General features: G+C 35.0%; 1 protein-coding gene and 1 pseudogene across 25 annotated transcripts in view; both read left to right on the top strand.

Annotated features, from left to right (window-relative positions):
• Gphn (gephyrin) overlaps nucleotides 1-25,358 on the top strand; it is a 531,921-nt gene that overhangs the window by 434,337 nt on the left and 72,226 nt on the right. For all 25 annotated transcript variants that reach the window (XM_063241465.1, XM_063241478.1, XM_063241474.1 and 22 more), the window contains one exon: nucleotides 10,393-10,485. In XM_063241465.1, coding sequence (XP_063097535.1) covers nucleotides 10,393-10,485 — 93 coding nt within the window. The remainder of the gene's footprint in view (nucleotides 1-10,392; nucleotides 10,486-25,358) is intronic.
• Nucleotides 15,775-25,357, top strand: LOC106028177 (mortality factor 4-like protein 2; annotated as a pseudogene).

Genomic DNA, 25,358 nt, shown 5'->3' with positions numbered 1-25,358 from the left:
TAAACCCTAAATACTGTGTTTCTTCATATAGGTTCTTGAGTATTGCCATATGGTACCAAAGTTAATGTCTTTCATATTGTATGCCCTGATTCTTTCTTCACATCATTACTTTTGTACTTTGGGGCCATTATTAAGTAAAATAAATATTACTTGAATATAAGCCCTGCAACACCTTGATAGTTTATCTGATTATATAGCTGCCAAGTGACGAATAGGCAGATACCATATCTGTGACTGTGCAGGGAAAAGGGACGATTCCCATCTCAGGTGGCATAGTAGAATGCCCCAAGATTTCACAGTACTGCCCAGAACAGCACACAGTTTAAATCTTGTGAGCTATTTATCTTTTAACTTTCCACTTAATATTTTTAGACCATGGTTGACCACAGGTAACTGAACTACCGTATATTTGTTTGTCATATGTTTGTGTGTGTGTGTGTGCGTGTGTGTGTGTGTGTGTGCTTACATCTGTAAGTAACTATAATGGTTTATAGTTATATAATTAAGTAAAATTAACATATTCACATAGGAATAAGGCCTGTAACCTTGATATAGGTCATATGTCAACAACTAAGTAGACTAGTCTTCCTATTCCACACATCCTTCTATGCATACCATTGTATATTTCTATACATAGCCTCATTTTTTAAAAGGAAGCATATTATAAATGTATCTCACCTAAATCAATTTTAATAACATTAATTCATGTTTAATCAAAAAAGTAAAGGAGAAACAATTTTTCAGTAGTATATATATATATAGTTTACTATGGCCTTGAACACTCAGTGATCCTCCTGCCTCAGCTCCCTAAGTTCTAGGATTACAGGTGTGTACCACCATCCCCAGTTCTCAATAGAATTTTTATATGCAACTTTCATTGAATATATCTGTGATTAAAACAAAGCATAATCTTTAAACCTGAGTCTCAGTTTTTCCATTCTTTTTAGGTACCTTATTATGTTTCCACACCTTGGTTATACATGTCTTAATAAGTATAATTTATTAAGCAATTTTTTTATTCAGAATCTATTTTGAAGTACCATAGTCTATGTTAATAACATAAAGTTAGAATTCAGAGGATAAGAATGGAAAAAATGTTGAATTAAAGTAGAAAGAAAATAGAAATTGCCTAAGAAGGAATAGCATTAAAATCTCATATTCCTGCAATGATGAAAATTTCTAGGATAGGTCCTGTTTTTAATAGCCATAGTAATATCCAAACATAGTGTTACAATGGGGGAGATCCAGCAGATAGACTCCAGGGTCTTGTGTACAACAGGCAAAAAAATGCAAAGTGCACCTGATTGCAAATGAAAAACAGCTACATTTATTGAAGATCAAGGGCAAGATGTACTCAGGGCAAGTCCATGCCAACAAAAATTATGGCATGAACACCAAAGTCATGCTGAGACAACAGGAAAGCAAAAATCACTACACGTAGATAAATTAGGTTTTCTGAAGTTAAAAGACATGCATCCCAGCCTGGGTGCCTCCACACAGTCTTTCGGTAAAAATACAGGAATGATGATACAGTGCTGAGTCATCGCGGGCTTTCAAGGCACACTCCTATCCCAGAACTCACTCTGATCTTAATTACATGTATGAGATATAGTAAATATTTATGAACCTTAATAAGATTTGTATAGGGTAAAAGTGACTGATGGTTAAGCCAGGAGAATCAATGCATATGTGCTCACTCCTAGAGTTTCAAAGGTTTCCTGGGTTTTTGTTATAGTCTACATCTCTGGGACAATGAAAGAAAGAATGGCCCTAGAGTGCTGTCCAAACTCAAATGATTGGAGGAGAGGGATTTCTTCAGCCCCATTGTTCTAACTGCACTAATAGGACCAACTGATATCGCAACAGTTAGGAATTATTTGTAGAATACTATGTTGTGTACATCGTGAAGAATTATAAAAATCATAGTAAGAAAAAATTTTCCCTCTGTGGAGCATTGGCAGTTTATAGGTCAATGATTGAGACATTACCATTGAAAAAGAATTTTAATTGTTCAAACTATAGAATGAGGCCGGGGCTCTTTCAGGTGCCACCTGCAGACAACCCTAGGCCTGCCTGAGGAAACCTCCTCCTCAGAAACACTGGGGTCTTCATTAAGTTCCAGTCTCCCTGGACTCCAGCACTGTCCTAACTCAGCCTTCAGGAACCAACCACTGCCCCAAGCCCCACTCTTTTTTTTTTTTTTTTTTTTTTTTTTTTTGGTCTTTTTCCTTTTTATCGGTACCAGGGATCGAACTCATGACTGCCTGCATGCAAGGCAGGCGCTTATGCCGCTGAGCTAAATCCTCACCCCCCTATGTCTGGAGACCTCTCACGCTCACCACAAAGACTCTTGAAACTTGCTCTGGAAACTAGAAATCAGGAAATCTGAGCAGCCACGGGAAGAAGCATAAAACGCCAAGGGAACCCAGGGAACACTTGGGCATTTTACCTTGGTAATATGGCAGTGATGAATGCACCCATGGTGTCCAGCAGAGCTAGGGTGGTGTCACTTTAAGATGGGTGTCCAGGGATGACACAGTGGACATTCCCAGTCATCACTTGCATCTGAGTCTTTTCTTCTGTGGCTCCTTAAGATATGAAAACTTCCATTCTTCCCCTACACAACTGCCAAACTGCTCCATATTTAAAATCTATGTCCCTCTAATTCCGGCAGCCAGAAGGCTGAGGCAGGAGGATAGCTATGAGTTTCAGGCCAGCATACGCTACACAGTGAATTCAAGGCCAGCCTATATACTTGTTGAAAAACAAAAACAAAAATCTATGTTAACTGTGGTCCTTGTATAATGTCTAAACATCTTATGATTCTCTATAGCTATGTATGATTTTTATATGCTTATATATCAGCTTAAATATTAATGGACTCTTTAAAAAGAGAGGGAAAAATATGACACATGGCTGAGTACAATCTATTAGGAAAGATCATACCCACCAGTCAAGGTCATGTGAGGCTCCAAGGCCAGGACCTCATTATACTTCTGCCCTTAAAAATTGCATTCATTTATGTATCCCAGAACATTTGTTGAGTTACTATAACGTGTCAGAAATTGTTGCTAAGAAGTGGGATGACCCCAGAGAATGCTCTGCATGTTTCAGAGTTGTTGCTGTGTATCAGCAAGTCATCAAACATGAGAAGGTGAGAGTTTTAAAACGTAAAGAACTGAAATACTCCCTTTCCAGTGATGGATGATCAGAATAGTGAACTGTTATGCTCTTATCCCCTCTCATCAAATTCTGAGTCAAATTGGCTACACAGGTCATTCCTTAGGACTAAGCGATTATAGTGTTTATGAAATAAGGCACAGGAAGAAAAAGAATGGGGAGTAAATCCTCCACCTCTGCATTTCTGGCACTGAGGAAGCCATTTGGAGCAATCACAGGATACACTCTGAGCTATTGTACCTGGCATTCCAGTGCCATGGAGGGAACCTTGTTCATTAAGAAGACATTATTTTGTGCTGCATCTGGTAAAAATATCTTAAAGACAGATTGAACTGGTGTCAACTAGTCATGCAGACAACTGCCACATCCTGATCAGACATGCTTAGGATGGCTTGGGAAGTCACTTTTACAGAGAATGGCAACTTCCAGGTGAACCTAAACTTTGAGCACATCCTCTAGAGATTGGGAGCTAGGCTCCAAGTGAGGACCCAGTAAGCCATGGCCTCCTCATCAGAGAGACAAGAAGAGCTAGGAAGATCACAGTGTGGCCAGGTACTATGCTTTGGGTCCGGAATGTCCCCCAGAGTCCTGTGAGCTGAAGGCTTGCTCCCAAGTTTGGCACTATTGGGAGGTTATAGAAACTTTAAGAAGTGGGGCCTGGGACTGTGAAACTATGGTCAGTTCCTCTTCTCATTTGCTTCTTGGCCACGAAACAAGTAGATTTGCTCTACCATATGCGCCCACCACGGTGACCACCAGTCCAAACCAACAAGGCCAATTCATTATGAACCTTCAAAGCTGTAAGCCAGAACACCCCTTATCTCTTTATAAGCTGACTTATTTCAGATATTTATTACTGCGACAGAAAGCTGACCAACACATTGGGAGCAGTTAGAAAACCAGGTGGCTCAGTAGCTGCCCAACTTCCACAACCCAAACGTGAAGAAGTCATGACCCTTCTTCATAGCAGGTGTTTTGAGACCTTTGGTAAGTTAGGTGAGTTGCCCACACTTACTTTCATAGAGCCTGAAATTGTTCCGTTCAATTTGAAGAATGAATTATTTTTCCTATACCTTGGTACTGACAGGAATATATATCGAGGCATGTTACACAGTCACAGCATCAGGTCTCAGTTAGTGGCTGCTGGTGGCTTCAGGAGATGAGTATTCTGTTGTACATAGACATCTACTACTTTTCAGTCGTGGTATGGTTGAGATAGACATGGTTGACACAGGACACGTTCATTGCTACCTCAATAGCCACCTGCAGTAGCCTCCTGACAAATCACAGAATTCCTTCTTACTCCGCAGGCCACAGCTCCCTCAACCCAGGCTCTGAGAAGCTGACCACCAACAATTAACTGTGAAAGTAATTACTTTCCCCTCCGTTTGCTAAGGGAGATTTCATGTGTCCATGGATGAAAGATGTCTTTGAAAATTGTTCTGATAACAAGTCATAGGTGAGCAAAGAATTCCCACCTGCTTTCCAAGCATCTGTTAAGAAGCATCTTAGTGGTTTCCTTGAATTAATATCTTGCAGGAGTTGACAAAGGTCACACAGGCGGAAGTGCCTGCCACAAGAGAGATTCCTGTTAACAAAGGAAGTCCAATGTATAGTTCACAGTTCTCGTATTTGTACATTTTTAAACATCTCTTTAAGGTACATATTTTATGTAGTTGTTTATCATGAGGATCCTGTGATGTTACCCTCAGTTTTTTTCAGTAAACCCACGGCTTGCTGGGATCATTAAAAAAAAAAACTAGAATGAATATTTTGGGTTTTTGTTTCTTTGCACCAAAGTCTAACCAACAAATTCTCATTTGCCAGTAATATTCCATTCATTTGATCTAGTTGTGGCAAGATTTCCATCTTTCAGTACTGAAAAAGCAAACTCTTGCTGTCAGCTGAAACATTTTCTGTGACCTCAATGCTTACGATATTTTTAAAACTATTACACTTTCTATAGTTACCATTTTAAAAACTTAATATTTCATACATAGAAATGAAAATATATAAAAGATATAAGTTATAGTAATAAAAACTACCCAAACTAAGAACTAATTACCAATTCCTTTACATCTTTTTGCATTATTAAATTGTGACTTATTTCTGATAGTCATAAAATTTGTATTATTAAAAATTCTATAACAGTACATAAGTTTTGTTTTATCTTATGACACAAGAACTGTAATGCTTCCCCTTACTCATTATGTTGGCAGGTAATGAGTATCCTTAAGTGGGAAAGTATAAATGCATAATACACTAACACTTTGGAAAAGCTATGTATTTTATAAGCATAGGAATATTATTGTATTATTTCACGTACAGGACTTACGGAAGAATTATAATTAACATACAAGTTTTCAGCACAGGAGACCTTAACCTCTAAATCAAGTATTCCCCCATCTACCTCCCCAAGTTTGTGGCCCATCAGGAACTGGCTGCACAGTGGGAAGTAAGCATTGAGCAAGCCAGAGAAGCTGTATCTGTTACTTACAAGCTTCCCATGGCTCATGTTACCTCCTAAGCTCTGCCCCCGGTCAAATTAGCCTAGGCATTAGAGTCTCATAGAAGCTCGGACCTTATTGTGAACATGTGCATGTCGTGGCACTCGGTACAATTCGTAAATATACGTATTTTTTGTATGAGCTCCATCTTCACCAAATTGAAGAAAATATTTTACAGGAGTTAGGGAGTAGAGTGTATGAAGGGAAATAGAACAGAAAGGACATTTTCTCTTCACATTCTGAAAGCAAGACCTTAGCTCCTTGGCACACAGCCTTTCAGCAAAATGAATTGTTCACTGCAGTCTGTGAAGAGCTACAATCTCCCGCTACCAAATGTTCCAAAGCAAGCATGTTAGTTATACTAATTGCACACTTGAGGCAACTGTGTTTTACCTATTACAGGTGCGATTCTTACTACAATCAGGAAACTAGCAGAAAGAAATTTTGCTCGTTTTCCTGAAATTACATCTTTTATAAAGTCCTTTAGTTACCACTTCTTCAGCTACTCACTGTTGTTTCTCTTTCAAAGGCTAACTTTAAGACATAATATTCTGGTGGGAAGTTATGCTTTCTAGTGTCTATATAGGTTTGAAGACTAAAGCTGCCTTTCTAACCACTTGCTCAAAATTTATTCAGCACTGATACTTAAGAGTCCACCTGTGGGGAAAGGAAAAAGATAGTTTAACATCTATGTAGGTATATATAACAGAGAGAGATTTATATAAAATGTTGTCTCATGTGGGGAAGTAATTTTCAGTAACTACATGCTTGACATTCTCAAGTGAATAATCAGGTATCAAAAAAAATCTAATACATTACAGTAGCGCTCTCTGTTTATTCTTAAACTCACCTGAAAGACATGAGTATTGTTGCTTCTGTAGCAGAGAAGTGTATGTGACATTTATTCCTTCAGTTCTTTTGTATCTGCTGCTAGTTATCTCTTACCATTTTACAGTAGATTGCATATTTATCTCCAATTATTTTCCTTCCTTTGGGCTTTTAGACCAAAACTTGAAGTAGGCAAGCTTTTCTCTTTGAAACTCTATTAATATGTTAACTCAATAACAACTCCAAAAGCAGAATTAATCCAATAGGGATCTAATCTAGCTTAAAGATAGCAATACCGTGTATATTAATAGTCTTAACTAGAGTGAAGAATTTCTTTCAGAATTTTTTTTCTCATATTTGAAGAAAGCCTGTAAATACCAGCTGTAAGGTCTGTGCTACAAGTGTGACTTTTCCAAATATATATGTTTAAGCAAGAACATTTTTCGTTTTGAAAAATCTCTTATCTTTGCTTAAGAAAACAATAGCTTTATCAAGATATAATTTATGTACTATATAGCTAACTCGTTTAAACTATACAGTACAAATGTTTTTAGTATATCCAGAGATATTTGAACCACCACCACAATCTTAAATTACTTGCACACAAAAAAACTATCCTTTTAGTTATCTCATGTCCTATGCTCCCCTACATGCATACATTCTAACACTAAACAACCACTAGTCTACTTTGTATATTCTGGACATTTCTTATAAGTGGGATAATTAATATGTGGTTCTTTGTGACTTATTTTACTTAGCACAGTATTTCAGGATTTCTCCAAGTTGTAGTGTTTTTAAAACCCATAACATAAAACATGCCATGTTAACCCTTTTAAGTATGTAGCTGCATAGTGAAACCTTGTCTCAAAAAAAAAAAAAAAAAAAAAAAAAAAAATATATATATATATATATATATATATATATATAACCAGAATTGAAAGTAAATGCAATTCCTCCTAAACATTTTCTATCTTATCACCACAGAAATTTCTAAAAGGCAGATCTTACTATCTTTTAAGAGATGTAAACTGCTGATAAGTTACCTTGAAATCATTAGTCTGTTAAGAATTACCTTATTGAATTGCCATTTTTACAAGATTATATTGATCCTGTTTTATTTATCTAAAATGCACCCCACTCCTACCTCGGACTAACTTTTCCTTGAAAACTCAGGTCAGATGTTATCCTAGGTAGGAAGATTTTCTACATATTCTGTAGTCTTGGCTAAGAAGTTTTCTGTAGTTTGTCACAACTTATATATATATGTCTATGTCTACCCATATCATCCTATCTTACAGTCATCTCTGTATTTCTCTTTTTGATACCCATTATACATGTGAATTCCTTGAGGGCATCAGCCAGGTATATTATTGGTATTTCTGTTCCTGTTGTATGGCATATAGTATGTTCCCAGTTGTTTAATAAATGAATGAATAAACTGCTCAGTGAACTAGTTTACTTTAATAAGAGGGGAAAAAAAGATTACATTTGAGCTGAGCTTTGGAGGATGCATGAGAAGAAGAAAGGAGAAAAGAAAAAAACATTCCTCCCCCAGGCAAGACTCTGCAAAAGCACAGAGATAAGAAACATCCTATCATGTTTTACTTCTTTTTTAATGTTTTATTCAAGTGTGTATATGCCACATTATGCTTATTCATTCATTTAAAAAGAGACACTTGAGTTGCTTTTTCCATTGATGAATGTGAAAAATGCTATATAAACATGGTTGTACAACCTTCTGTTCAACCTTGCTTTCAGTTCTTTTGGATATGTACCCAGAAGTTGAATTACCGGTTCACATGGTAATTGTATATTTAAATTTTTGATGAACTGGTCTGTAATTTTTTAAAATGTGAAGGTGACAAGAAGACCAGTAAGTAGGTAAAGGAACATGAATGGTAGTCATTATAGTGGCATGGTTTGTATGTTCTAAGAATCAAATTTTCAATCCTGCCTTAGCCCCAGGAGACCTTGAGTAAGTGACTTATCTTTCTTAAACCTCACTTTTTTAGTCTGAAAATGAACATAATAACACATCATTAGATTTTTGTGGGATTAAATGATACTGTAAGTTTATATTAATTATAAAAGAAATAAATTAATGTCAAATAAACATTTAATAGGTTAACCAGGCCCCGTGCCAATAAAAGCTCAGTTGTTATGCTGTCCCTGTTAATAGTGGTTAATTGTTAACCTCTACTAGTGAACTCTTCCAAATCTCAGCAAAGTCTTTTTCCTAGAATCTGAGCTAGTTTATATTTTGATCTCCTACTGCATGCCAGATTATTTACAGTTGAAAAACTATCCTAGGAATTTGTGATCCTGGGCAAATGTCATGGTGCTTACTACCAGGCACTACCATATAGCTTCAGTCATTTAGGAGTTAATATTGTGTGGGTGAATACAAATCAGACCCTCTGATCCTACTTTATCATAGAAAGTATGGTACAAAGATGCAAGGTAGCTTCAAATTACTGAAGGTGTTAAAGGTAATAGCTATCAACAAGTTCTGCTAATTTAGATGTGTCTTCTCTATAAGAAGAAAGTTGATACCATTATCACTATGAATCAGAGTAAAAAAATTTTAAATTTTCTATATTTACTTGTGTGCCCTAAAATCTAAAAAGCACAGGACCTGTAAGTATTGTTTATTTAAATACTTGTAGGTTGCTAAAAAGGTCCAAACAAAAAATACAGATTCACTTACCCAACTATGGAAACAATGGAATTTTATAAATTATAACTGTATAAATTTACATGTAAATCAACCCTATATTGCTTGCCTAATTATTTTCCTTCCACTCTTGTTTTTCTACCTCCTATTTATTTTTGATTTATTTCTTTTAAATTAATAATAAACACATGTTCTGATTGGAGGATGTAAGGAACTGGTCATGACTTAATTTGAATACTGCTTCACACCATTGGTTGCTGGTGCTCTTCTGATTGTTACTGTTTAGGTTAATAAATCCAAATCAAAAGATAAAATACAGTAGAATAATTGGAAAGCTTATTCGTTTTCTTTGCTTTTCTCTTTTTAAGAAAAAAAATGTTTGGGGCTGGGGATTTAGCTCAGCGGCATAAGCACCTGCCTTGCAAGCAGGCAGTCCTGAGTTCAATCCCCAGTACCGATAAAAAATAAAAATTTTTTAAAAAAGTTTTTGATAATAAAAACAACACATGCTCTTTGTAGAAACTTGAAAATTTTCAGATAAGTTTAACAAAAAATAAAAATTAGAAATCTAACATTCTAAAATAAATGGTTTATATTTTCTTGTATATATTTTTGTCTCTATTGACATATATACATAATATAGTTGAGATTTAACACTACACATACAACTTTCAATGTTTTTAAAAAATATATTTTGTGTTTTCTTTTGTCCATGAATATCCTTCATAAATATTGCTTCATCTTATTTTATCACAATGATAGACAATTGTTTGTTTAAATATAGATCTTTTGGTTTCTTTCCACTTTTAACTAATGTAAAGATTAATCTGTTTTCTTAGGACAGATTTCTGAAGGGAAAATTAAATATGATAATGTTTAAAATCCAACTATCCTTTTAAAGAAAATCATACTTGGGTTTTTAAAAGATCAGTGACCCTTACTGAAAACATCTTTGTCGACTATGTAATAATGCATATTAAAATAATTGCTACAAGTGTTACTATGAATTGCCCAAATTGTAATATTTAATTTTAGGCACTAGGCTTCATCTTCTTTTTCTGTCTTCTATTGTTTGGGACAGAAATTAGGAGCTCAGCTGAGCCTCTTGCAGTCTGTGTCAGACAAATACTCATGCCCGTCTAGTTTATAACTACTAGCTTACTTCACTGATCTCAATATTTACATCTCCTTCTTGCCTTTCAGATGGAATGGGCCGAGTCCTTGCACAAGATGTATATGCAAAAGACAACCTACCCCCCTTCCCAGCATCAGTAAAAGATGGCTATGCTGTCCGAGGTAAATGTTTGGTTTTCTGAAGTATCACTACTTTCTATTTATTTAGTTACAGACTTTTGGCTCAACTCAGGTACCCAATTATTATTGCATCTATTTCCTCTGTGGTTGTCAGAATAAATTCATTCGCAGATAACTGTGCCAACTATACCTATACATTTTCTGACACATGTTGATTAAAACTTTTCAGTAAATATGAATATATATACATATCAAATAAAAACTATGTTACTGTAATTTATTCCTCTTTAAGTGTTTTGTTTTAAGATAGAATCTCACTGTGTAGCCTAGGCTGCGCTCAAACTCATGGCGATCTTCCTGCTTCAGTATTCCAAGTGCCCCACCATAAGCCCTATAATTTATTCTTATGGCCCCTACACTTGTCAGACAGCAGACAGTCTTGATCTACAAGTATTCCAAATGTTTTCTAGTGAAAAACCTCTACATGCTCCAGGAAAAATGCACAGATACCAAACATAGAGATTAAGTGAAGCAGTCTGTTCTCTTACCTTACAAAAACATTTATGAGCACAGAGCTTCATGAGAAGCAAGCAAGAGGGAAACTTCTAATTCTCTTTGGAAGAAACTTTCTTCCAAAGCTTTGGAGCCTCAGATAGTACTAGCAGCTCATCTCTTCACAGTTGCCTAACATTGCAAAAGCTTGACAGAAATACTAAATAACATTTTCTTTCCTAAAGTCCAATTTAAGAACCCACAATGAAAATTCAACTAAATTTTTAGAAACTGTTATTGGATTATTTTGCTTTATTTTGGTTTTCTGTATACCACATATTTTGAAATGCATATACATTATGGAATGATTCAGTGGAGCTAATTAACATATGCATTTCCTTACATAATTATTTTTTTGTCATGAGAACATTTAAGACCCATCCACTCACAATTTTCAGAATATAGTATAACTCACTGATATTGTTATTAGTTAATGGCTCAAGGCTGATATCAAACAAATATCTTTTTAAATTTTTTACTTTATCAGGGTTAGCTAAGAGGATGATTTTTAATTGGTTTTTTAACTGAGACATAAAAATTATAAATATTAATGAGCACCATGTAATGTTTTGATTCAGTTGTACATTGTATAATATTTAAACCTGCTTAACCAGTTCCTTTTTTAATATCACTCATAGAATCTCTGAGTTGTTCTTTAAATCATATATCCATTAAAATATTCTTTTCTTTGTAGTTAAATACATTCATTAATCTCCTTTATATTCTTTTACTGCTTCTTAGCAGCATCTTTTTTATGTTGGGGGCAGTGTAGCAAAGACTACAGAGTGTAGAAAAAAAGTGATCTGGGTTCTAATAGTAGCTCCATTCATCTAACTTGAGCAAATCACTTAAAGTTTCTAAGCCTCAGTTTTTTTCATCTGTAAAGTGGTGACATTAATGGTAATACCCTAACAAGTTAGTGTGAGGATTAAATAAAACTATAGAAACTTTAGGATAGTAGTTGGCATAAGGGAAAAGAGCACACAGTATGTAACTGGGTTTTTAAAATATTTAATAATAATAACTATTATTATAGAAAGGTTTTCTTAGACTATTTCTCAAAAGAAGGTACAATTTATCTGAAATTTTATTCATGTATTCTGTAAGTAAAATGATAGGGAGATTGATCTTGTGCTTTAATTTCCACTAGTGTATTCTTTTGCAAGAGATGTATTTTGAATGTGCTCATTTATCTTGATATCACTAGATTAGAATATCTCAAAATAAAAAATCCTTTATGGCTTCTATATTTTTTTTCTTCCAGAGTGATTGTACAATGCTTATGAGAATGAATGTTTTCCAGAGAGAAAATTGTTTTATTCTTCTGATAGCTTCTTTGGTTCTTCATCTTTCCTGTCTCTACATAAAAAGCAAATTCTAGGGTATTTTTATTATTTAATTTTAAAGGGAATAAAACAGAGCAATAAAATGAATTGAAACAGTGATAAGACAATAGGAAATCTTAATAGTTACCATATTGGATACTGTTGTCCTCTAAATAGTTGCTCGGCTTTAAACTTGCAAAACCAGTCAAACACTATAGTTCCTCCAAATTGGCTGGTTCCTGGCAAGGAGACTGTTCTCTCCCCAGCCCATGCGCTGGCCAGCTCTCATGCTGGGGCTCAGCTTCCATCTTGGCTCTCCCCAGCCCACTGCAAATTCTGTTTGAATGTTAAGCTTGTGGCCATGTAAGATTACTAGTTTTTGCTTTCAGAGTAAAACAAATACAAAATTGAAATAGAGACAAGAAAGTATTTTTTTACATTCTTAGGATATAAAGTAGAAGAGAGTAGGAAAATAAATTTTTTGATGCAGAGTTACTCTAAAGCAAATGTTGTTCTGTGGTTTTTACTTGAGGCAGCAGAGCTCAATAGGAAAAAAAGCCATTGTCCTTACCTTTTTTTGTTGTCAAAAAGTTAACTCGCATGAGCCATAAAAGAGCCTGAGTGCTACTATAGAATCTGTCAAAGAAATTTTTCTATAAAATTCAGCATCTTACTTATTCTTTTCTTTTAGAATGGTATTATTTTTAGTTATTTCTCATGCTCACAAAAAAGAAATGTCAGGTGAATTTTACCATATAAAAAATGCAAGAGATTATATAGCATGCACCATACATTTGCTTTATATTATTTCTTTTCTACACAGTGTTGCTAGTTCTCTAAGAGATGTAACATAAAGACAACACATAGCATAATCATTATGGATATAGCTAAGTCTCAAAGCAGAATGGTTATTACACAATTGAAGCAGCAAAAGTCCTTAGTAGGAAAGAGTCTTGGTCTTAGAGGCATAATGAATTTTTCAGCTTATACTTCTTTATCACCACCCATTAAGGGAATTTTCATTTTTCTGAAGGTAAATGCATTCATTAGTCTCTTCAATGTTAAAACATACTGGGTTTTGATTTTAAAAATCATATATATACATATATATATATGTATTCAGAAACATGTAGGATAAAATTCCAAATCAGCTGGAAGATCATTTGCTTTAGTGTATCTAGGTTGAAAACTCCTGATAATAATAAAATGACTAAAAAAATAAGAAATAAATAGAAACAGCATTTAAAAATTAATATGAGAAGACAGCATGTAAGGAAGATAGGAGTCAAGTGATAGTGAGACAAATAACAAGATCTATAATCTAATAAACCTAAAGCTACATCCCCAGGGTAGAGAATCTAAAAGATAAAAGAAAACAGATGTGGTATGGTATATTAACAATTAGAATCAATGCAGTATTTTTATTCTTTATATGTTTTTTAAATTTTATTTCTCCTTTCACACTGATCAGGGCAACTCTCCTTTGGATATCTTAACCCCTTGGGTATAGATGTGGGTACTTATTCCTAGATGTTAACAAAAGCAGAAATCCCAAAATCTCAAGTTAAGTTCCCTTGAAAAAGTTCAGTTTGAAAGGCTTATCACTTCAGAACTTCTTATTAAAATCACTTAGAGAAAGAATATTTTGAACAAGCTAAGAATTACTTTGAGAACCACATATAATATACAACTATGAAAGAATTCTTTAAAGAACTTCCCCTTTGAGTGAAGTAAATTTTAAGGGTTTTTATATTTTACACTCTGATTAAAAATAGTTATGGAAAATATAATTTTAACTGCACAGTATCTCACTGCCTTTTGTCAACATCTTATGGGATTAGCCCATATCCTTTCGTTAAAATGCACTGAAACTCAATAGACAGCCCACAACTATTTAGAGTTGTTTCTTACTGTTTTAATCATATTTTTGTTTCAGTGTTTTCATTCTATTTTAATCCTCTTCAGCTATAGCTTGCTCTTCAAATCAGTTGACATTCTGTTATTGCTTTCCTCTTATTCTGAATAAAAAAGAGGACCTTATGATAAAAGGAATATTACTCACGTGACCATTTAGCTCGTTTGGAATAATTAATTTTAATTAACTCAAAAGAGATTAAAAAAATGAAAAATTCCCTTAGTTATAATAAATGGGCATTTTCTTTGGAAAACAATACAAAATATCTTTTCAATTATCCTATTCCAAAAAAAATTAACCTACTCACAACTCCATAAGAAAAGGAAGATTTAAAATTCCAAACAATTTACCTGATATAGTTCTTCAGTAAAATTCCTGTACTAATACTCTTATTCCAGCATTAACTTCTTTTGTCACCTTCCTCACCCCAACCTTTCCTATTATTTTGCTATACACATAAATTCTGTTACCTCATGCTTATCATCCAGCCTTAGACAATGTAAGTCCATAGCAGAGCAAATTATTAATCCTTTTTTTCTCTGTCCTGGAATCCTTGAAAGTTATGCTATTAATATAGCCCTGTTTATTTCAGAAATGATGAAACTCTTTATTACTGAATACTATACAGTATCTCAAGGTGCTTACCTATGGTTAGAAAATGAAAATGAAGGGTTTAATTGTATGCCAAATGGTCTAAGGACAGTCATGTTCTGTACAGTGCCATAACAAATAGTTATCTACTGATAGCAATTTTATATCAAGTTCTATAACCAGAAGTCTTCAAATAAAAGGAGACTAAAGCTCAAATTATTTTCTGAACATTAAAAAAAGGTGTGAAAGGGAGGCTTTCCGTTATCACTGACTAAAGGCAGTAGTGTATGAGCAAGGCACCAAAGATGTACTTCAGAAAAGGGCAAGTGAACAGTAACTGGGGAGGTAAAGAAAGTCAGATATAGAAAGGCAAACTGAATGGAAAAGGCCCCACAACCAAATCCAATAACTGAGGAGAGGGAGCATGCCTTTTGCCCCAGGTCTGGACATTTGCCATATGAGAGAGAAACTAATGCCTTGGAGGAAGGAGCCTGTACTTAATGGCCCCTGGAACAAGCTCCTAAACTTCCTCTCTATTCCCCATCAGAAAAAGAAACTTAGCAAGTGAGATACTCCAAATATTCACAGACTAGGATGCTAGAGAAACAGAAAGCAAGTGAACAATATCTGAAAAAGTACCTACAGGCCTTCAGGAAAGTTGAAAATAAGTGCATGATCCTGATTAGGGAACCAGATTCTAGCCCGGAGAAAGTCTGAACTCTGATATAACTCAAATGGGCTGCAACTGCAAATGGTGAGACTCTGAGAAATAGTCAGACTTGTCTAGCAATAAGCACTCGCGCATTCTTTCTCCAAACACTGAGAGTGTTGGGCCTGCGGGATATCCCACACACTGGAGCTGCCCACCCTCAGAAACCCCCGCCACCCACCACTGAACGCAGTGGGCCCTGAGAACCACCAGGTTCACAAGCTGGAGAATGGCATGTCATGGACAATGAAGAGGGAAACACCACAGGGACAGAGCCAGAGAGTGGCACCTTAGTCAAAGGTATCCTGGGGCATGCCTATCAGAAAACTTGTCAAGGGAAAACACAAGCAGTATAGGACTTCTCACACAGAGCAGGGAGTAATGAGGATTAGAGTTAGCCTACCACATTATACCCATACCTCCATGACTTCATTGAGGAGGTCTGATTCATCTTAAGACAAAGGCAAAGAGTGTGGCTCAGAGTAGGGAGGCAGACTCAGTGGTCTACACAGATCATCAGGCCGCACATAGCAGGCAACTGAATAAAACATAGGAAGGCACCTGAGACTGAGGAGGGCAGACTGAGAAGGACGACAAGAAGCACCTTGTGGTCACAGGGATGCCATGAGGAGGGTGAAGTTTTGGGAAAGAGCCAGACCCCAGAAATCCATCTATAGGCAATTCCTACAGACCAAAGCTTTCCTGTTTATGAACATGGAGGTAGGAGCTTGCTGATTAAAGTCAGAGTACAATATAAATAAGGTGGTGAAGATGCTTTAATTTTGTGATTTTTGCAGTTCTGTGAGTTTGGAAGGGTCTTTTTTTCTTCTCTTTATCTTTTCTCATTCTTTTTCTTTCTCTCTTCTTTCTTTCTCTTTTCCTTTATCTCCCTGCTTTTACTTTCCTGCTTGTATGTATATTTAATGAGAGGTCTCTGAACATGTGTGAAGGAGAATAAGAACTGCATTGTACTGTATTGAAATACTAGCTTCCATGGGCATGTCAGGGTAACACTCATCAAAATCGTATATAGGGGATCCAAATGCAAGCTACCAGCATGTTACAGGAAATGCTTTCAGCTTCTCTTTGTTTAGAACAATATTGGCCATTGATGTGTCACAGATGGCTTTTATCACACTGAGAAAAAGATTTTCTATTCCTTCTTCAGGGCTTTTATTTTCTTCAGGGCTTTTATCATGAATGGATGTTGGCTTTTATTAAATGTTTTTTTCTGCATCTATTGTGATGATCATGTGGTTTGTCCTTGGTTCTATTAATGTGCATTACATTTATTGGTTTGCAAATGTTGAACCATCCCTGCATCCCTGGAATCACCCTCTTCACAATGTAGGATCTTTTCGATGATTCACTGCATTCTGTCTGCCAGTATTTTGCTGAGAATTTTTACATCTATGTTCATTAAGGAGATTAGTCTGTAGTTCCTTATTTGGTTGGATCCTTTTCTGGGCTTGAAATCAAGATAATGCTAAGCTTTCAGGAATGAGCACTCCTTTGCTTTCGTATCATTACAGAGTTTAAGGAATATTGGAGTTCTATGTTCTCTAAAGTTCTTACAGAATTTGACAGTGAATGCCTCAGCACTTGGCTTTTCTTAGTTGCTAAGGTTTTTTTTTTTTTTTTTTCATTGCTTCTTCAATTTCACCTATTGATACTCGGTTATTCAGGGTATTTTTTATATCTTCTTGGTTCAGCTTTGATAATTCATGTATATCTAGGAATTTATTCATTTCTTTTGAGTTTTCCATTTTATTAGATTATAGGTTCTCCAAGTACCTACCAATCACAGTGGCAGAATCCACTGGGATTTAACGCTTTTTCATTTTCAGTTATAATGAACTTGGGGGTTTTCTTTCCTTATTTTGATAAGATTGGCTAATGGTTTGTATGTTTTGTTTAATCTTTTAAAAAACAAACTCTTCATTAACTTTTTCTATTTTTTAATCTCAATTTCATTCATTTTTGCTTGAAATTTGATAATTTCCTTCTTCTTATTAGCTTTGGGTTTGGATTATTCTTGTTTTCCCAGGACCTCAATGTGCATCATTAGGCTATTTATTTGAGCTCGTTGTTTTCCTGTTTTGGGAATTCACTGCTATAAACATCCCTCATAGGACTGCTTTCATTGTGTCCTGTAGATTCCAATATCTCATACTGCATTGTCATTTAATTGTAAAAACTGTCTAATTTCTTCCTTAATCAATGAGGGTATTATTTAATTTACAACTTTTTATTCAAGTGTAATATTTAGTTTACAACTGCTTAAATACTTTCTGTGGTATCTTTTTCTATTTCTAGATTTATTGCACTGTAATCTGATAATATGAAAGGATAATTTGTTTCTTTTGCATTTATTTAAGTAACTTTATGTGCTAGTCTTTGGTCTGTTTTGGAGAGAGTCCCATGTGCTGCTGAAAAGAACTTGTGTTCTGTATACTCTATGTATGTCTATTAAATGCATTTGTTCAAAGGTTTAGTTCACCTTTGATATTTCTTTGCTGATTTTTTATCTACTTGATCTATCCATTTGTGACAGTGGAATATTGAAGTCCCCCATTACAGTTGTATTATATCTGATTTTTATGTGCACTAATATGTTTATTCCATGAAGTTGGATATGCTGGTATTTGGTGCATTTGTGTTTATAATTGTTAACTCTTCTTTTTGAATTCTTCCCTTAACCTGACCTTCCTATTTTCTTCTAATCAGTCTTGACTTGAAATTCACTTTGTCTGAAATTATGATACCAACTCCAGCTTTTTTCTGGGCTCCTGCGCATGGAATATTGTTTTCCATCCTTTGATTTTTATTGAGAGTTTCTTTTTTACCATCCCAAAAGACGTATTAGATTCCATTTTGGAAATTACTAGCAGTTTTTGGGAGGGAAGGAAGGAAGCTTGTTAATTAGAATAAAAACAATTTAATGAATTACAGCAAGCAGGATTCTCAATCCTGGACAGCAATCAGCAGAAGAAGACATCTTCAAATAGCCATCCTAAAGCAATATGCAGAGAAATAAGATGAGGGAGACTCTAGGAAAGAAAACTGCTGATCTACAGTCAAGAATCTTGAGTCAACAAGCTCTTCGGGGAAGAAAGGGACATAGCTCTGTGGAGAACTTCCATCAGGATTTGTGAGGAAGAGAAAAACAAATGAACAAATAGAAAATTTCTGTGAATGGAGATAGTGGCAGAATCAATAAAGCACCCCAGCCCAGAAGAAAAGGTCCTCTGCAGACCCCACTGTTGAAAGCAAGGAGGCATTTAAGAATAGAATGCAAGTTAGAGTGAAGATTCCTGAAGAATTAAAACATAGCCTATTGAAGACAGCTTTACTGAGCAGGCAAAAGCAGTTCTTCCAATTTCCTGCTAAGAATGTAGATGTCATTCTGGAAGAGCATGCAAATTGTACGAGTCACAGTGAAATACTGACCATAAGGAATAGCTAATGGACTTGTGGCAGGAATAAAAGAGTATTTTACTATGATGTTAGGCACTCAGGTGCTCTGCAAATTTGAGAAGCTTCAGTATGCCAAAATCCTCTTGGCTCACCCTAATGTGCCACTGTCCTGGGTTTATGGAATGCTACATCTACTAAGATTATTTTTAAGACTCAGAGCAATGTTGGTGTATATGGCCTTTGATGCAAAGAGTCTTGCAGTTGGATGTGGTGGCACATGCCTTTAATCCCAGCACTCAGGAGGCCGAGGCAGATCATTACAAGTTCAAGACCAGCCTGGGCTGCAAAGTAAGCTCAAGGATAGCTTGAATTGCATAGCAAGACCCTGTTTCAAAGGCAAAATAAAGAAAGAAAAGAGCCTTGCTTTATTGTGGGCTTTGCTTTATTGCTTTATTCTGTGATTTCCTAAAGTATCTAGCAAAAATTCTGCATCACTGTTTATTGCCAGTGATTGCAAAGTGGCTTCTGCTGACCACCATCTCAAAGTCCTATGAAAATCTACTGACCACTCACTGCTAATGTCTGGCATCCGTAATCACTGTCTGTTCTTAATTTTTTTCCTTGTATAATTGATGTTCTTTAAAATGTCAGTGTATAATAGGTCATTTCAATTTATTTTCTGTTCTATTTTAAATAGAAAATAAAAAGACTATAAACTCCTTTCCTCACTTCAAAATTGCTACCAGTGTGTGCAGTAATTCAAGAAAGAAAACACATTCAGTAGACTATTTGAAAAACATTCAGTAGATTATTGCAGACTTGATAACATTGCTTGAATGCTCTTCATCCTTTTGACACTACAGTTTTCTAAAATGTGTTAAATACGATATGATAAAAATACCCTGATTTCTAGTGACAAAGATTCATATTAATGTATATACCAGAAAAACCATACATTTGTGCTTTTTTTTGTGTTTCTTTTTCTTTTTTCTTTCTTTTTTGTTGTTGTTTTTTTGTTGTTGTTGTTGTTGTTGTTTTTGTTGTTTTCCTGGCACAGCTTCAATTAAAAGTAAAACATAACTCTTTATAAGAAAGAAAAAATTCCTCAAATAAGATAGAAAATTCCAAAAGATAAAAATAACTTGCATTTTAACTGACATCCTTCCAGATCTTTTCATATACTTATATGCACATATGTACACATACATATACACATATTCAGTTCATGCTGATCTGCAGGCTACTTTTTTCTTAGGAAAACCCCAGCCTGTATTCTGCAGACATACATTTATGTAAATTAATAATTTAAAACATTTTTTTAATGGATTGAGTATTCCATTGCTGCAAGCAGCATAATTTTCCTATTTTCTGGAGATGTTATTTCTAGGAGGACTTTTAATATAAAAAAATCATAGCAAGCAATGTCCTTGTATATTATTTTTCCTTTCTTGAATGCCTAAGAAATGAGATTTCAAAGGGAAAATCTAATACATATTTTAAATTTTGGTAAATAATGTTATATTGATTTCATCTTCACACCAATAATGTACAACAGAAATTGTATTACTACACACATACCAATATTAATAAACAAAAAGAACATCTGTTTGGTAGTTGTACACCTTTCATTTGTTAATTCAATGTGTTTCTTGGCTTAGGAATAGCCTATTGATAGCTCTTGCCAATTTCATTATTTGGAGTATTCCTCTTTCTTTCTTTCTTTTCTTTTTTTTTTAAACTGGAGATCAAACTCATGACCTTGCGCTTACCAGGCAAGTGCTCGAGCCACTGAGCTAAATCCTCAGCCCATCTAATGATCTTCTAAGAGTTTTTGTATAGTAATAGTACTTTTCTTTTCTTTTCTTTTCTTTTCTTTTTTTTTTTTTGCAAATGATATACTTTCTAACTTTATATCCAAGTTACAATCTTCATATGATTAAATTTCACCATTTTGTTCCTTTTAGTTTCAAGTTCTTGTTTCATACTCGCAAAAGTCTAGGTAACCTCAAGAGTATAATCATATCCACCTTGATTTTCGTCCATCTTTATAGTTTCATTAAGTCGCCAGCATTTTTTCTGGTATAAAAGATGAGATAGGTGTAAATGAAAAGAAGATAGCTTCTTTTCACTAACTAGTCATTTCTCCAAGGATCTTTTTCTTACTGAAAACTGATTTACAATATATAGTTTACTAGTTACTACTAAGACTTCCCTTATTTACAAATAATATTGTCAAAGAGGATGGCCTTCTACCTCTACAGATTGAAGACAGTAGTTACCATGTTACACTAGTAGGCCAGTTAGGCCCTAAGATTTGGAACAGGAATTATTCCCTCCTGAACCCTGATCCTGACTGTGAGCTCTCTTTTGTGGAGCTGACCCAACTCCCCAGTTGTGGATTGATGCCTCAGGAGTGGCATGGGTAACAGATGAATTCAAGAGCTAGAAAACATGCCCTCATAGACACTAGGTGACTGTTGGCACCATTATCCTCGAGGCCTTCAGATGAGAAGGAGCACAGAATGTGTGGCAGATGGAAGGAGAGACAGCTTCGGAGCCGCACGTGAAAACAGCTTTTTGCTCAAAGGCTCATTGCTCAAGCTCCTTGAAGCAAGGTCTTAGGGTTCCCTTGGGCTCAGGATTGTCTCTGCGGTTCTCCCAGTGGCATCCAGGAGGCCACACATCCTCTCTGGTTGCTCCTGCCCTGGCTGGCAGCCTCTCTGCAGCTGTTCGTTTTTAATGGTGCTTGAATGAAGTAAAATAGCTCATCCTCTGCAAATCCATTTATGTTGTTTTTTAGCATTCTGATTTTGTTCAAATTGTTAAAAGATAGTGTTTTTTGTGTTTGGTTTTTGTGTTTGTTCAAGACCAACTTGGGCTACAAAGTGAGTTCAAGGCCAGCCTGCACTGCACAGGGAGACCCTGTCTCAAAAAAAAAAAAAAAAGATGTGACATGTAGATGTACCAACTCCCTAGAATATATGTATTCATTATATATAATAAATGTACTAATAAATAAAATAATAAAAAGAAGCAAAAAGAGAGCTACTTTACAGTCTAGCATTAACTTTTGTGAATTGTTTATATAATACATGTGTGGTTAGAATTTAGTTTATATTACTTTTATTGCTTCCTTAAAGTTCAAGTCCAAAGTTACAAAGTAGAAAAACGAATACATGTATATGAGAATTAGGTGGAAAAGAGATTGGCAAAAACCCTTAAAATTTATCCATCTTTTGTAACACTATATTATGGTTTACTGTATTTTTTTACTTCTAAGCTTTGAGTTCATGTGCTACCTGCCATGCCTCCAATTCTGGCCCTTCCCCCCAAGCTTATATGCATCATCTTGAAAATGGAATCTTTTTAATAAATACTTTAAGTATCAAATTAGATTGATAATTTAAGAAATAGTGAGATCTGATGTTTGTGTAAAATTAGGTCTTCTGTGGGTCACTAATTTTTAAGCATTAAATTTCCTCTTAGTCTGAACTTTTTAGATTGAGTTAATCTTGTAGTACTGTGCTCCTCCAAAAGGGTAGTCTGAGGACCAGCAGCATCAACATTAAATTGTTAATCCCAAACCTACTATGGCAGAAGCTACATTTTTATAAGAACTCCAATTACTTGGATGCATATTAAAATTTGAAGAGACTGTTATGAAAGAAATAATAAAAATAACTCTTGTGTCCCAAGAACCTTCTTACTGTTGGTTGACTGAGCCTTCTTTGGTGGGCAATATAAAGACATATTTATGAAGTAGAAAAGATTCAGAGAAAGGCGAAGACCATAGCTGAACTGTTCCTGTCTTCTCTCCCCATGTGCTACAATTAAGAACTCCTTCAGATATTGACCCCTTTAAGATTCTATACCAGACTTGCTCCTATTAGTTTATTTCTAGTCACTCATTATCCTAGAACACTTGTGAACATTCGTGTAAAACACTGAGGTAAGCTGTTTGTGCATGTGCACAGGAGCTGCAGTCCTGGTTCCCAAGGCTGAGACAGGAGTATCACCTGAGCCCTGGAGTTTAAAAACAGCCTGGGCAACATGGTGAGACTTTACCATCCCTTCCTCTCTGTTGCTCTCCCACCTCCAAAAAAAGAAAACAATACAGTGCAGTGAGCAAAATCAGATATCATTTTCATTCTAATATAATGATAAGTCCATTGTAAGGTTTTTCAAACTTGGGATCATATTTGGAGGTGAACTATAAAATCAACTTGTAAGTATTTTCTAGTGAAAAAGCCTCCAAATATGATCCCAAGTTTTGCTTGCTGCACTGTCTCTAGTCTAAAGTATGGCACATAGGACATAAAAAACACTTAGAAAATCTCCTAAATGAGTAAAAGGAGTAAATAACTTTAAAAGGTGTTATTTTTATAGTATGATTATTTTCATAAGAACACAGGATTACAGAAAGTCAATAATTATGTTGAAAGTCTTGAAGCTAGTAATTGTAAGCAGAATCATGATTCAGGCTTGGTTTTATTTCGCTCAGAACTCTGCTAGTTTCCTATTACACAGGAACTGAAAGGAAAATGTCTAGGATGCTACAAGAAGTAGCAAGCTAATTATTTCACCAGAAGAGAAATAATTTTTTAAAAGTGTATTCATATTTGAGATTCAGTTAGTGAAGAATTTTTAAAAATAATTGATATGTTAATTTTCTACCACCATCATTTACTTCAAAATACTGCAAAAATAAGCAGGTGAATACATGTAATAACACTGGTTAAAATAACCAGCTGTTGAATCAATGTCTCTGCTTTCAATTATTAATTTTAAAAAAGAACCCTGAAAGTGGCATAATAAAAATAGCATTGCAGTAAAACTTTTCTGGCTTTTTCAAGTGAATACCAAAAAAATTCAAGAAATTCAAGAATTTATTAACTGAAGTATCTATAAGGCACAAGATACAACATGTAGTGACAGAGGGATCCCAGTGTTAATTTTTGTCCTGTTCTATATCTAAGCAAAGTCATTTGTGCAAAGAAGTAATTCATTATAAAGAGTAGTTTATTTGAACCCTTAGAAAAAGTACTGTTTATAGTTACATTTAAAAATTCATCTGGCTGAGGATGTGGCTCAGTGGTAGAGCTCTTGCCTTCCATGCACAGGGCCCTGGGTTGGAGACACAGCACCTCCAAAAATAAATGAATAAATATAATTTCATCTTCTCTTTTTAAGAGGCAAAATCTTTTTATTACTTATCAGTGTTATTACAAATATAATTAAAACATTTTTGTATAAGGTGTTTATTCTCTGTAAATTCCTCAAACATTTGCTTCGTGCATAATCATGGTAAGACATATTAGATAAGCTTTGCTGTTACTATTTGTGTAAAATCCAAGTAGTATCAGAATTTCAAAAAGAAAAAAAAAAACCTTTGAATCTCCAGAAATATTTTCCAGTGCCAGAGGTGTAGCTCAATGGTGGAGCTCTGGCCTAGAATGCACAAAGCCCTAGGTTCAGTCCCTGGCACCATAAATAGCCAATAGAAATGTAGTGTAGCCAGGCATGGTGGTGCACACCTGTAACGCCAGCACTCAGGAGGCAAAGGCAAAAGGATTGCTGTGAGTCTTTTGTTTTGTTTTTTTGTCTTTTTCGTTTTTAGCAGTACCAGGGATCAAACTCACGACTGCCTGCTTGTAAGGCAGGTGCTTATGCCGCTGAGCTAAATCCCCAGCCCTGATTGCTATGAGTTTAAAGCCAGCCTGAACTGCATATTGAAACCCTGTCTCAAAAAAAAACAAAAAAACAAAAAAAAGTAGTGCAGTACTACCTATATATTCTGATTCAGAAATAGCATTATTTCTGATCATTATTTTTTTTAAAAAATACTGTTCTGAGCATTAACATACTAGGTTTTAGCATTATCTCTACCATTAAGCAGAACTTGTGTTAGGTACTTAATCTTTTCCACATGAGTTCCTTTATTCTGTAACTCATTCCTTTCACCTGTAAAATGAAGAAAGAAATACATGTTATCCCTACCTTACTTGATTATTAGGTAGTTAAAATTATTGTCAAAAATGAAAAAGTACAGATATATACAGTGCTATGTATCAATGAGTGTGTTCATACACATTACAAATACATGTGCACGGATAAGGTGATAATTATTTAGAAGGGTAAGCTAAAATTATGTCCTCTTAGAATAGCACAAGTGTATAAGCTATGGAGGAACTAGAAGTTCATCTATACTGGCACCAAGAAAGGGCACATATAGGACCACTTCTACTGTACTTGGGAGTTATGGATTCCCAAAATCAAACCAAGTCAGAAAAATATCCCAATTCTAAAGAATTTGTATTTATTTGAGTTAAATTTTAGAATTCTAAAACTAAGTTCTTGTTCTAGGCTGTGGGTTCATATTGATGTATATTTTTGCTCTGTTCCATCT

This window comes from Cavia porcellus, unplaced genomic scaffold (genome assembly GCF_034190915.1).
Source record: "Cavia porcellus strain 051 isolate PalLab524CR breed Dunkin Hartley unplaced genomic scaffold, mCavPor4.1 scaffold_31, whole genome shotgun sequence".
Taxonomy (NCBI): domain Eukaryota; kingdom Metazoa; phylum Chordata; class Mammalia; order Rodentia; family Caviidae; genus Cavia; species Cavia porcellus.
The sequence above is the reverse complement of the archived record's forward strand: the minus strand, read 5'-3'. Positions and strand labels throughout refer to the sequence as shown.